Raw genomic sequence first — 13,281 nt, 5'->3', positions numbered from 1 at the left:
CATGCTTTCAGGAATTGAATTATATAAAACAGTTTTTAGAATATTTTAAAAACGTAAATAATCTCAAATAGGTCAACAAGACACACCAGTAACAAATCTTATGAAGTGATCAGTGACAAAACATTTGACTACTTTTTAAATCAAGAAACCAGAAACAGACAACTATTCATTTATCAGACTGAAAAATGATTACTTTGGAGGCTTTTGGTAACTTGAGTCACAAAGCAGAAGAGACCACCTCTTCATAGTTTGGTCCTGATGAAATCAATATGTCTCCATAAGGCTCATCCTGCTCCGCGTGTAGCTTTCTTGCGGATAACGTCTCTAGAGGAAAGACACACACATCAAATTCAAACATCCACCTAATGATGAAAATAAGATGAACATAAAAAGATGAAGGATGAAGGAAACAATAACGATGACAGCACATATAGTCAAAGATCGATGTCGAACTTTTACTGGCGCTAAGTTAGTTTAATTATCTATATTTTAAATTTCTATGAATGTGCAGATGAAACTGCAAACCTAAACTAGCAACCGTAGATCACATCATATCACCTGGTCACATGATCAAATACAGACTTGACACTGGACCAAGAATTCATCATCACATATCTGTTTATAACCAAAAATACCAAAAAATAATAATTTAATTGAATAGTTTTTAAAGTTTATTTTAATTTCTCAATAAAATATTATCCCGTTTCACCCAAATCGGTGAATACAGCCTGTTCCCCTGAAACACTCCAGTCTGCTCTGGGGCACAAATGTATTTTCCTTGTATGTTTTGGCAGAGTCATAAATGAGAAAGCCGCAAATTTAGTGTACACTGCTGAGTGCAGGATGAGTCATCAGCAGCTTTCATTTTTAGGGAAAAGGCAAACTATGAAATACCATAAATATCTACAAAACAACATTTTTGTCACCGATAACTTTTAACACAGGCATATTTCTGAGGTGACAATCTTTCTAAATCTGACTCTGAATCATTCACAAGGCCAGGTCTGTCGGCTGTCCAACACACATGTCAAACTCAAGGCCCACGGGCCGAATCTGGCCCAGCAGCTCATTTTATGTGACCTGCAAGAGCCTGCAAAAAATATAGTTTGTTCAAGACAAAGAATATAATTCGCTCAGTAAATTTCTATGCTGTGTTATAGAAGTATGGTGTCCATAAACTACATGTACCAGAATGCATCCTGATTTTGTTACCCACACACTGAAGTATACGCTGGACAGTGTCTCACTATTATACAGCTGTTTCCAGCAGTAACCAAGTGGTTGAAGCTGGTAATGTAACAGCCTAACAAAATGGTTTTCATTTGATCTTTAGGATTTTGGATTTGAAATTTTGCTTTAGACACAACTGAAACAACCTGTATTAACATTTTGACTTTACTTATTATACTTTATATATTCTGACTGACTGATTGATCCTTACTTGTGTTGTATGTTGCTTTAGATAAAAGGGTCTGCTAAATGAAACTGTAAATTGTATATTTCATTTTTTTGATAAACTGTGTGACAGTTGTGCACTTGAATGTCTTGCCATTATTTTTCCTACATATCAGAGCTAGTTATGAATTATTAGGTTATTACTAAATCCAATCTTCGAATGCAGAGGCATTTATGTAATATGATAACGAGCAGATACATTTATATACAGCCCCAGGATGAAACTGAGTTTGACTCCATCGCTCTGAGGGCCCCATGACTCCATGGGCTCCAGTGCAACCACACTGCCAGCACTGTCCGTATTTACGCCCCTGCACTGACACCATTTGGTGTTTTCGAAGACTTCAGAGTCTTCAAAGTCTGATCCCATAACTCACTGACCACATATTGATTAAAGAGCTTCCCCCTCCGGCGTTGATGCTGCAGCATTAACACAATTTCAACATGAGTGATGAGATGATTCGATGATAACTGAAACTCGAGCCTTACCCAGGAGCCTCTGAAAAATGTTGCTGACAGTTCTGCGGTTGACCTCTGGCGGCAGAAGAGACTGAAAAAGCACAGGTGCTGCTTCGTGCTCGACCAACTCTGACAGCAGCCTACACACACACAGACACTTACATTAACACTGGTCACTTTTGGGGACTTTACATACACTTACATTCATTTCCTGGACACTTACCCTAAACTTTTTTAATTCAATATAATGCTGATACTTATTGTTACAATTTTACCAACACCAATACTGACATTGATTTTTTTTTTGAATGGGTATGTAATTGTTTTTTTATATATTATATATTGGCACAAACATTAAACAAAAACAATTGGAAGTGATGCAGCCACCCACATTTTGTCTTTATATAATGTTATTATTAACATTTTCTTTTTAAAGAATCAATGCCAAATGACTCTGAGTAGCTTGTGAGAACACATTATCTCCAAACCCAACCAGATGGTTATTATTTTATTAATTGTGTTGCATTCACTGTCACTACCCAGGAGACTCTGGTGCAGTTCTTTCCAGCAACTCGTCCACCACCTCTGGGATGTCCAGCAGTGTAGAAACAGACCTGGAGACAGACCTGCCAACACACACACACACACACACACACACACACACACTTATATGTAAGTATGACTGCCCTCACACATTTAACATATCTGTCTTTGTTAACCCACCCTTCTCTCTCGGATGTGTACATGGGGGAGATCTCTCGAGACACCTCCCTCTGATCGGACCCCTCCAGTGTCAGTGAATCACGGCCTGGACACACACACACACACACACACATTTGAGGACATTGCATTGGCCTATTTTCATTCTCTGGAGGCCAGTCCTAACCCTTAACCATAAGTGATACATGCCTAAACATGACCTCTGACCTCAGCCTCACCCAAGAGGACACATAAACCACGTTAGCTTGTGCTGAATGCGACTGCAGTGGAAACACACTGAGGACAATTTCACTTCCAGTTAAACACAAACAAGCTGCAGCGACCATGTAGTTTTTTTTTTTCTTGTTTTTTTTTTTTTTTTTTTTTTTTTACACACAGTTTACCTGAAATATCAAACATCTCTGATTCTGCCACATCTCTGGGGAACTGTAGACACACACACACACACACATTAGTTTTTCATCTTGTGACATTTCTCCTTGCATGAAAAGGCTTCACAGATGTCCATACCACAGTGACACAAATAAACAGACGTCCTGCCCCACCTCCTTGGGGCTGAGCTCGAGCCTCTCCTGCTCTCTCTCGGGCACTTCAGCTGCCTCGACCATCTCCCTCTCTCTTTCCTTTTCGGAGTCGGTGGACTCAGGCCCTCTCTCCCCAACCTGCAGGTCCGAGCCTGAGACAGGCATCACAGTCAGAGCCCGTCTCCATAGAAACTGCACCTCATCAGGCAAGACTGCAGTGGAAAAAATAGATTTGTGGTTTATTTTTGAAAAGGTTACTTGAGTAACATCCTTGAAAATAGCAGTAGGTGCAGAAGAAATTAGCAGGATTAAAAGTAACACGTGTTTACCTCAGTAAATCATTAGAACAATTGAGAGAGATCAGCACCAACGAAAACAATATCACTGAGAAGATTAACAGCCTATATTCATTCACATTTTACAATTGCTGCCACTGTCAACTGTGGTTTTATTTGTGTACAGTAATTAAACCATGCAATCCCAGTGAATTAAACAACATTTTGATGTTTATTTTTAGCCATGCTTGCAGCTCTACAGATGGCAATGTCAATCTGTCTGTCAGTCGGTCGGTGCTCCACTTTGATTCAGACTGAAATGTCAACAAAAACTGATCGGGCTGCCATGAAATTTTGTACAGACATTCATGTCCAGCGTTGGGCAGTGAACAATTACTCAATAGTATATTACTGGAATATTATCATTTCACTTAGTCATTAGTAGTGTAAAGGATTACAATTTCCCAAACAGTAATTTTTTGGTAGCTGCTAATCTAAGTGACTCTGAGTTACTTTTTGACCGAGGTAGGCTGTCTTATGATGATGTATACATGCAGCAAGTTAGTGCAGGTCACACCAGCTTTTTGCAAAACAGCTAAACAAAGGATACACGTACAGATAGGAGATAATGGTGAACTCGCTAATCCCTGATAAACACCGTACCTGCTAAACAACAAGTTAGCATGTTCATTGTGAGCATCTTAGCATTTTAACATTTAGCTCAAAGCACTACTGTGTCTAAGTACAGCATAATAGAGCCAATAGCAATGTCCTTAGTCATGTTGTGCGTCGTAGTGTAGTGCAGCAGTGTAAAGTGTAGCACACATGCTTTGGTAAAATATCCCAAAGTGTGATGCTGAAGTGTCACAAATTCTTTCCATCAGTTGGATGATTAACACTTCATGTAGAGCCACATAATAAAAACACAAATAAATATGATTTCCACACTGAAGCTGACAACAGCCATGCTTGTAATTATGATTTTAATGCCGTTATATAGACCACACGTTAATTTATCTTCTTATCTCAAAAAACAAAAGGCTGTTTTTTTAGATAATTTATTACAAGAAATCAATTTCTGTTTTCTCGAGATCTAAGGATAATTACTGAGAACTTGAAAATGAACATCTGATTTATTTGATCGAACCTAATTTCAGCCTTCAAGATCATTGTCATGACTGTCAGCGAGGATTCATAACTGAAGCCAAGGCATAAACGTGCAGTTTTGTTTGCTGCAGCCAAAAGTTGACCAACTCCCATCTCTCTGCTTCAGCCAGCAGCTAATATGATGACAAAAGTGATAATTATTTCATTACTTTGAGAAATCTGCTCTTTGTTTCTTCAACATAAGGAGACAAATTAACCAGTTAAAACGAGAAAACAAGTTTTGTTATCTCGAGATAACAAAAAGATAATAATTGCAAGTACAGCCTTTCTCTGATGTGTCTGTTCCTTACTGCAGCCCCAAATGTGACAGTAACTGATCCAAGAAACAATATGAAGCCTGAACACGCCCACAGTCTACCCACACAGGTGTTTTCACTCATGTTGCCTGATTAGACTCGCTGAGAGCTGTGTGGCTCATTAACGAGGGCTCATTTCTATTCCAGTGTCCTAGTAAGTCATGACAGCGTGACAGTGAGCCAGCATGAACAATACCAGCACCCTGGAACTGCAGCTTCATGGGATTCAATCATTTTATTATTTACACCTGGGACATGTCAAAATGTCTTCTGTGAAAAAGGCCTGTTTCTATTAGTACACACAGTTTGGTGACACATAATTTTAAGCATCCAACCTCAACCTGACAAGCCAGGCTGATTGAAAACACCTGTGTGAGTGAGCAGAGCCTGATGTTTTCAGGGGGATTTATTGCTGTGTTTTTTTTTTACGTGTGTGTTACTGACAGGTGCAGGGGTTGTTGAGGAGCTCAGCAGCAGAGAGCCTCCTGTGAGAAGAGGGCGGCGGGAGAGACGGAGGTGTAGTCGCAGTCCGAGGGTTGCCAATATGTTCCTGCAGCTCCTCCTCGGGGATCTGCGTCTCCGGGTCAAAGAAGATCAGTTGCCTCTTCCTTCTTCTTCTGGTCCGCACCGCCTCAGGAGGAGGCACATCCCCAGGAGGAGGCACATCCCCAGGAGAAGGAACATCCCCAGGAGAAGGAACATCCCCAGGAGAAGGAACATCCTGGATATGGAATGGGTGAGGGAAGTAAACTTAAATTTAAAAAAAACTTTAAATAACAAGACGCCCTTTATTATGAGCTTATAAGTTGCAACCATTGACATGTATAGAAAAGGACAACATGACAGCTCCATTTAAGTGAAACCAAAAAACTTGATCGCCGCCTGGTGTCTGGCTCCAATACAGGTTAAAAACCCCGCCTCCTCCAGGTGAACAGATAGGACATGGGCCAAACTAAAACATCAAAGTACACAAAAAAATACGTTTTTCTCTAACATGGTTTGATGTTTGTTCAAGTATTCATTTTTCTTTGGGCTTCATTTTTCTACAACAGGAAGAAGTGAAGAGGTGCTGCACATCTGCAATCATGTCAATGGTTATAACTCATGTGTTCATTAATGAGTAATGGACACTGCTTTAAAGATGACTTAAAAACCATTAATATGAAAATCTGGGGGTTGACAGGTTGTGAAACATCCATTTTACTGGTGTTCATCCTTCATTTTGACATCCGCCTTGTCTTTTTTCCGAGCCCTTTCATCCATTAGGAAAAACCCTCCAACAGACCTTTTAACCACCAGACCACAAATCCATTTAATGATAATGTATTAACAGCTACAAGGGCAGGCTTGATGGACTTTTGTAAACAGCCTTTATCAATTCTTTATTAACATTAATAACTGCAGACCTAATAGATCATTAATATGACTTTGTGGTTATGTGCCTGCACATAGGCTGTAATGTATGAACCTGTATGTTTGAAAATGATCAAGACAGCAGTAGACCAGAGAGGTAAAACTGCAATATAGTGGCGTTTCTGGTGAACAAAAAGGTCTACCTCTGTAGCAGTCCTTTCAGTAATGTTGTCAGACACATAATAACAATCTGAGTGGCAAAAACAAGCACTTGAAATTATCCTTTAATTAGAATATAGTTGTGAAAAGAAAACTTTGCAAGTGCCATTCTGGAAGAGAGTTGACACCAACAAACCGCAGCAACACCACTGTGCCTCAGTGGAAAGCCGTATCAGAATCTGCTCCTTGAACAAAGATGCACCTCAAACTCCAGAGTTGGTCTTTCGCGCTCCTGTGCTGCAGGTGGCGGGGAGGGGAGGGGAGGAGCAGAGACGGGGGTCAGCTCGCCTGTGGGGGGTCTAGGCCTCTCCACCGAGGGGACTGGCTCTTCCTGCGGCAACACCGTGGCGTCTTCACTTGAGAGAGCGGTGGGCTGTAATCTGACACAGACGGAAACACAGTCCGTGTGTGTGCTGGTGTGGATTGGTGTGTGTGCATGCTGATGTTTTCAGGTGCATCTGGATAATTTACTCAATAGCGGATCCTGTGAGGTCTTTTGTTCTCTCTTCTTCCCGCTCTCCCTCTCTTTCGCCCCTTTCTATCTCCCTCTCTTCCTCTGCTGGCGTCTCTTCTTCTCTCAGCATCTCCAAATCATCTGTGAGAAAAGGTTAAAGGTACAAACACTGTGTTACTGTACTTCAGTAGATTTTCCAAGTATCTTTACTTAATATGAATATTTATTTTTCTGACAGTTTAATTTCACTCCCTACATTTTAACACAAATATCTGTACTTTCAGCTCCTTACATTTTCGAAATAAGACAGACATAATGAGACAAAAACATCGTAACAAGACGAAAAACGGTGAAAGGTGTGCTGGATGAGTTGGTTGAAGACAAGATATTCATCCAGGCAACTGAGGCTTTGTTGGCCTTTAACTAAGAAATCTGGATGTAGCTTCTTAGTGACAGTCAAAGTGACAATAGGCCTTCATTTGCACAAAAAAATACCACTGTTGCAAATCCTGATGAAATAGGATCTAAATTTCCTAAATGTGAACGTTCAACCAGCGTCTTCAAATAGTCTGTGAAAAACGTTCACTTTTGAACCAATATCTTTTCAACGGAAAAAATTCACTGGGTTATCGACCCTTTTAGTGTCACCCTCATCTTCTACCTCTTAGTTTTTCCACACACCTTCAGGAAAGTGATCTGCTTGGGCCAGGAGGAGGTCAATAGTATCTGGATGATGATCGACAAGCTCCACACCCTCAAACTAGCGGAGAAAAGAAGAAAGAAGAGGGAAAGCATGTGAAAAACAGCTAGAAATCTGATATAAAAAATATGTGTGATTGCATGAGCTTCTTTTGACAGTTGTACCTCTGTGACAGGGATAGCCACAGGCTCCGTCTCTCTCAGAGTGATGCTGTCTGGAGACGCCGTTATTCCTGGGGCTTATAAATAAGGATGACATAAATAAAAAGTCATTATTTCAACAGTTACACAGGCCACTGAAAACAGCAGGAGAGGATGCAGCTAATCAAGCTGCAATTAAAGTGCTCTCTTCTGCTGCGAGTGAAATCCAGCTACACCGCTGCACTTCCTGACACCGCCGCATCAGCCTCCTCTGCCAATTAGGAGGATGTTGTTGAAGGCAGCGTGCCCTGAGCTGACCTACAGTATCTCTGTGCTATGTGCCGCTGCTCAGTGTGAGTTCTGTCAGTTCCTGTGACCTGCTGGTATTTCTGAGCATCACTGCATACAAGCTGACATACTGTACATTTTGGACTGTACATTTTTGGATACGTTTGTTTACATCTTTCAGCTGACATTTAATGAAAGGTTATAAATGAATCGTCAGGTTGGGCCTTATGTATTCTCTTGTACTGGAATGTGCATTTTTCAAATTATTTTCAAACATTTTCATGAGGGCTATCACAATATCACATTTTCACTGCATGATAATCATGGCCAAAAGAATTCATGATAACAACATTATTGCAATATCTATAGAAAATTTTAGAAAGAAGCTAATTCATCTTAAACTTTGTTTATTGTATTGTGCATGGATAAAAATCCTACATTTCCTATAATGCAACATAATAGCTTCTTTTCATTAGACTCTGCCTGCTAACCTCTTGCCTCTGCTTCATAAAGGAGGCTCTAAAAATTAATCGTTGCTTTAGCCAAGATAACCCCATCAGCTGTTATTTTTAAGATTCCTACAACCGCCTGCAGTAAATTTATCATTTAAAGGGTCATATTTGTTATTTTTGTCTCTGCCGTACATTCTGTTTTCTACTGCTGCAATGACCCAATGCCCCGCAGAGATCATTATTTTCATGTCATTACAGCACATCAAATCATCCTACCACTTTCTACTGCAGCAGCAGCGGCGGCAGCAGCTGGACTGGTTGGTTCAGGACGCTCAGGAGAAGCTTCTCTCAAATACTCTTGACCCATCTGAGAGACACAGAAATATTTAGATGATATCCAGCTTTATCTTCACTCAGTATTGAATTTGTGTCCTTGCTTGTGTATTTGTATACCTGTATCAGTGTGTTGGGACTGGGCAAGGCATCCTGCATGTGCATCACTCCAAATAAAGGGTCCGGAGCTCCTTCTGTCTCCTCCAGGAGAGACAGGGCATCAGGAAGGTCCAGAGCTGGTCTTGAGAGGAAACAGAAGGTGAATCAGCAAGAAACAGCAGTTATTTTGTGTTTCTAAGTGCAGACAAATGTGTGAAATCTTGAGCAGCTGTCCTCACTTGCTGTGGTCATCTATATCAATTTTCTGGGACGTCCTCTGCTTCACCAGCTGGCCCACGACAAACTGGAGTTCTTCTACAAGGAAACAAGGTTCAGTGCACCTGTCTCAGACTCCTTTTCCTCCGATTTGTTAATAATCTACTTAATGAATGTTCTTACTGAGGAGAACAACACACTGTCGGTGGTAGACAACAATAACGCCATACTGGAGCTGAGAGGAGAGGTAGAGGGAGAAGCGAGGTCGCGGCAGACCAGGCTGAGGCGGCGGGACCTGCTCCAGCACGTAGTTCATGATGTCGTCACTATAGAAGCAGTAGTTTTATTAACTGGACGCAGTTGAGACAATTCTAAATATGTGACAAAAACTAAAACAAGTTCTTACCAGGTGCTTTTGACGTTGACCTTTAGGAAATCCCGGAGAGGAACTCTGATGCCGTTTGTAGCGACCAGCCTGAAATGGACACAGAGCTTTGATATAATCTTGTTTCATATCTCACTCATCAGGGTTTAAAGGCAGAATGGGCTTCAATGAATCCATGAAACCAGTAAGAACTGCCATCAGCTGGATGCTGTTTGAGATGAGTACAACACACACGCCTCCTGTTTGAGGAACAGTGTGGTGGCCTGTAATTCACACTTTTCACAGTGGAGGCAATACTTTGTAGAGATCGACCACACGAAATCATTTATTTAACTTTTTTTATTAAAGGGAAAATTCTGCACTTTTCATGTGAACATCCAATCGGTGTTAAACTGCTAAATTTAGTCGACTGAAGCAGTAAATTCCTGAGTGTGTGCTAGATTGACCAAGAGAACAGTTGCTGAGTAGTTCCCCTAGCCATTGTTCTTTTGCTGCAAAATCAGTGGTTCCTCCTGCACCCACTGATGTCATGGTGATGTCACTGGATTCAGGAAGAACTACAGGTTATTTCAGCTTGGATTGCTAGTCTCCTTCTCTGGGTAGCCAGAGGGCGTGCAAGATGAAAATTTTTTGTCACCTCACACCATGTTTGCCAACAAAGTAATAGCCGTTTGCTACGGTGGTGATAACACGGCATCGTGGGTGAGGGAGTCACAAGCTCTCCCGCACTGCATCCTGGTCCATGTAGGCACAGTGAGCAGGAAAACTTGGTTTTCTTGATCAACAGAGCACACACTGAGGAATCTATTGCTTCCTTTGACTACATTTACCACCAACACTGACTGGAAAACCACATAAAAAGCTCCAGAATTTCCCCTTTCATTTTATTTGAAACCATGTACAGTTTAAATCACAAATATAATATATGTCATAAATAAATATCACAATTTGATGCACCATTCCATATTAGAAATTTAAGATAATTTGAATCTGTCCTCCCTTAGCAGCTAAAAACAAAGATAACATAATACAAGAACACGCAACACAAACCACATTATTAAAATGTAGTATGACAGTACAGTATTGCAGTACATAATATTATCATATACTGTATGGAGCCTGGGAACTAGACAAATCTCTGAGCTCATGTTTCATTTGCTCTGGCAGACTACAGGGGAACTGATCGAGGTAACGAGAGAAGCCTTCCTATCCAAAACACCACCCTCTCTGAGGCAGCCTTCTGCATACAAAATGTAAGTTTTATAAGGTTTTATAAAAACACTTTTGTCATTGTATTCAGGTTGTTGAATACTGATATATTTGCTAATGCATCTATGTTTACTGTAAGATGTTTTCTCATGCACAGTTCCTACTTTACACGATAGAAGAAAAAGAGCTGAGTCCTCATTGTTGGACTATAGTAAATATGCATGTGTTTTAAGTCCACAAGTCTTTTGTTTCTTAAATCCTAACTTATTATATTTACATTGTAAACCTGGCAATGCTGTACTTAAAGTAGGTTTAATTATAGTAATGTCAAAGCAATTGAATTGGAAAAGATTAAGTAGCACATTAAATAAATATACTCATTTTACTATTGCTTTACTATAAAACCTGCCTTTTTTACTCTTCTTTTCTTTCTGCCATGACATGCAACCTTTGACCTTTTCTTTAAAGCTGTTGTCTTTTGTAAAAGGGACTTGAAAGGCTTTGACCTGTTGTTTTGGCTACAGTGTAAATCTTTCCAGATATTTGTTATCTTTGCCACAGATGCACCTGCACTCTGGGATCTTTTTTTTTTTATTCATGTCCAATATGAACACCAGTGCTGTGTGCAGTTTATATGGTAGCAAATCTAGAATATAGGAGTTAAATGTGAGAAAATATTAAAAATGTCAAAAATGTTGCATAAGTTGGATACTTTTTCTCTGAGGAACACAAAGTAATGTGCTTTGGCCTCCATTAAAGCCACAGACCAACAGAAACATTAAACACTTCAGTCCCCCTTTACATTAAATGTTAAGGGGTTTGATCATTAAATAAACAGTCGCTTACATGTCCTGTCCGCTGACATTTAAGGAGGGTTGGATCATAAAATTCAGCTTAAGTGAGTTTGATTTTATATTTAAGCTGTCTGTACATATTAAGAGTCCACGGAGGCATTTAGAAAGTATTCACAAAAGACAATTACAAACACAATCCAGTCTGATAGATTTCCCATTAATATATAGATCATATATAGATCACCAAAGTGGTGGGAAGTAAGTGAGTACATTTACTCAAGTACTGCACTTAAATTTATTGTGCAGTTCTGAGATACTATTTTATAATTTTATTTATTTATTTAAATTGTATATTAACTACATTTATGTGACAGTTGTAGATGTTGCTGAAGTTACTTTGCAGATGTAAGTTTTAAAAATCTTCAATTTGGCAATAAAATACAAATACTTCAAATTCGATCACGTATAGGCCCATATAAATTAGCTATAAAGCTAAAAAAAAAAAGATATTAAAACGCTGCTTGCAGAGTGAATACTTTTACTCACAGTTAACGCTCCAGTAACAGAGACATGGCAAACGTGTTAAAGTCACTTTATAGAGCTTTATATCGATTTAAAATTGTCAAGAAAACACCTTTACTCACCAGATTGTGGAGAAACATCCCGTGTGTCGCTTTAAAACTGTCGGGTAATAAAACATCTCAGCAAATCTTCCAGAAAATCGATAAAACAGTCGGTAAAGGCTGATGAATTTATATCAGAGCGGATTTTCTCCACTGTGTGATGGCAGATAGACGTCAGTCGGTGAATTTGTTTTTGTTTGAGACGCTGATTGGTCAGTCCCTCTGTGAGCAACTGAACCCCATGAGTCAGGCAGAAATGTAGAGTAGATCTTATTTAAGACAACAGAAAAGAAATTTCTGTATATATATATATATATATATATATATATATATATATATATATATATATATACAACATATTCTCAAACTGTAAACTACCTCTCTAATGCAAATGGTCATTTTCCCCCAGATGTTTTAGCTCCATAAAACATCTGGATTAGGATACGAAGTGTTTGCACAGCATTAAGTATTTTACCACTACAGCAGTGAAAATTATTTATAATTTAATTATACATTTATGAAAAAAAAAAACATCTCTCAACATTTGCCATTTGACTGAAAATAATCACAATCTTTACCACAATAATTAAAATATCCATTCTAGTCCGAAGTTGTTTTTGACTTTGACCTTCTCTCAGGAGAATACGATACACTTTGTTTTCATGATGCACACAGAATAAAGTTTTTTGTGAAAAACAAGTTTTGCAAGGAAAATAAACACTAGATACATATAATGTGTGTTAGTAAGTTGTGTAAAAGTAGTGCCTGTAGGAATTATAACTCACCTTAAAGAAAACATGAATGCTGTTTGTCCTATTTAGAACATGGGGTTGTGGAGCACTTCAGCCTCTTGTGGCTGAAATGAGTATTACAACAACAAACACTGAAAAATGATGACCAAAAAAGAATGCCTCGCAAAACATTTTTCCACTCCTGTTGCACAGATGAACAAAAAAAAAAGAACTTGCAAACATTATCCTGGCAAAACCTTTTTTTTTTTAACCTGTTCTATGGTCATAAACACAGGAGAGAAAACAATTCAGATCAGACTTAGTAGACATTTTTTTTTCTCACTAGCCTCTCTGGGCTTCCATATCTTTCAAAAAAAGAGCAGATGTGT

General features: G+C 39.3%; 1 protein-coding gene across 1 annotated transcript; it reads right to left on the bottom strand.

The window, feature by feature from the left end:
- Positions 1–217: 217 nt before the first annotated feature.
- LOC146321530 (meiotic recombination protein REC8 homolog) lies at positions 218–12,238 on the bottom strand. The gene is made up of 17 exons (XM_084725842.1): positions 12,183–12,238; positions 9,557–9,625; positions 9,334–9,476; positions 9,174–9,249; positions 8,956–9,076; positions 8,779–8,869; positions 7,787–7,854; positions 7,604–7,682; positions 6,940–7,063; positions 6,672–6,848; positions 5,341–5,546; positions 3,180–3,370; positions 3,018–3,060; positions 2,638–2,722; positions 2,454–2,540; positions 1,945–2,054; positions 218–324 (listed from the first exon to the last, which is right to left on the bottom strand). Exons 1-17 carry the CDS (start codon positions 12,236–12,238, stop codon positions 218–220), a joined length of 1,833 nt encoding a protein of 610 aa, XP_084581968.1.
- Positions 12,239–13,281: the final 1,043 nt, after the last annotated feature.

Source organism: Lutjanus erythropterus, chromosome 9 (assembly GCF_056507025.1).
Source record: "Lutjanus erythropterus isolate fLutEry1 chromosome 9, fLutEry1.hap2, whole genome shotgun sequence".
Taxonomy (NCBI): Eukaryota; Metazoa; Chordata; class Actinopteri; order Lutjaniformes; family Lutjanidae; genus Lutjanus; species Lutjanus erythropterus.
This window is presented reverse-complemented; position numbering and strand designations above follow the sequence as displayed.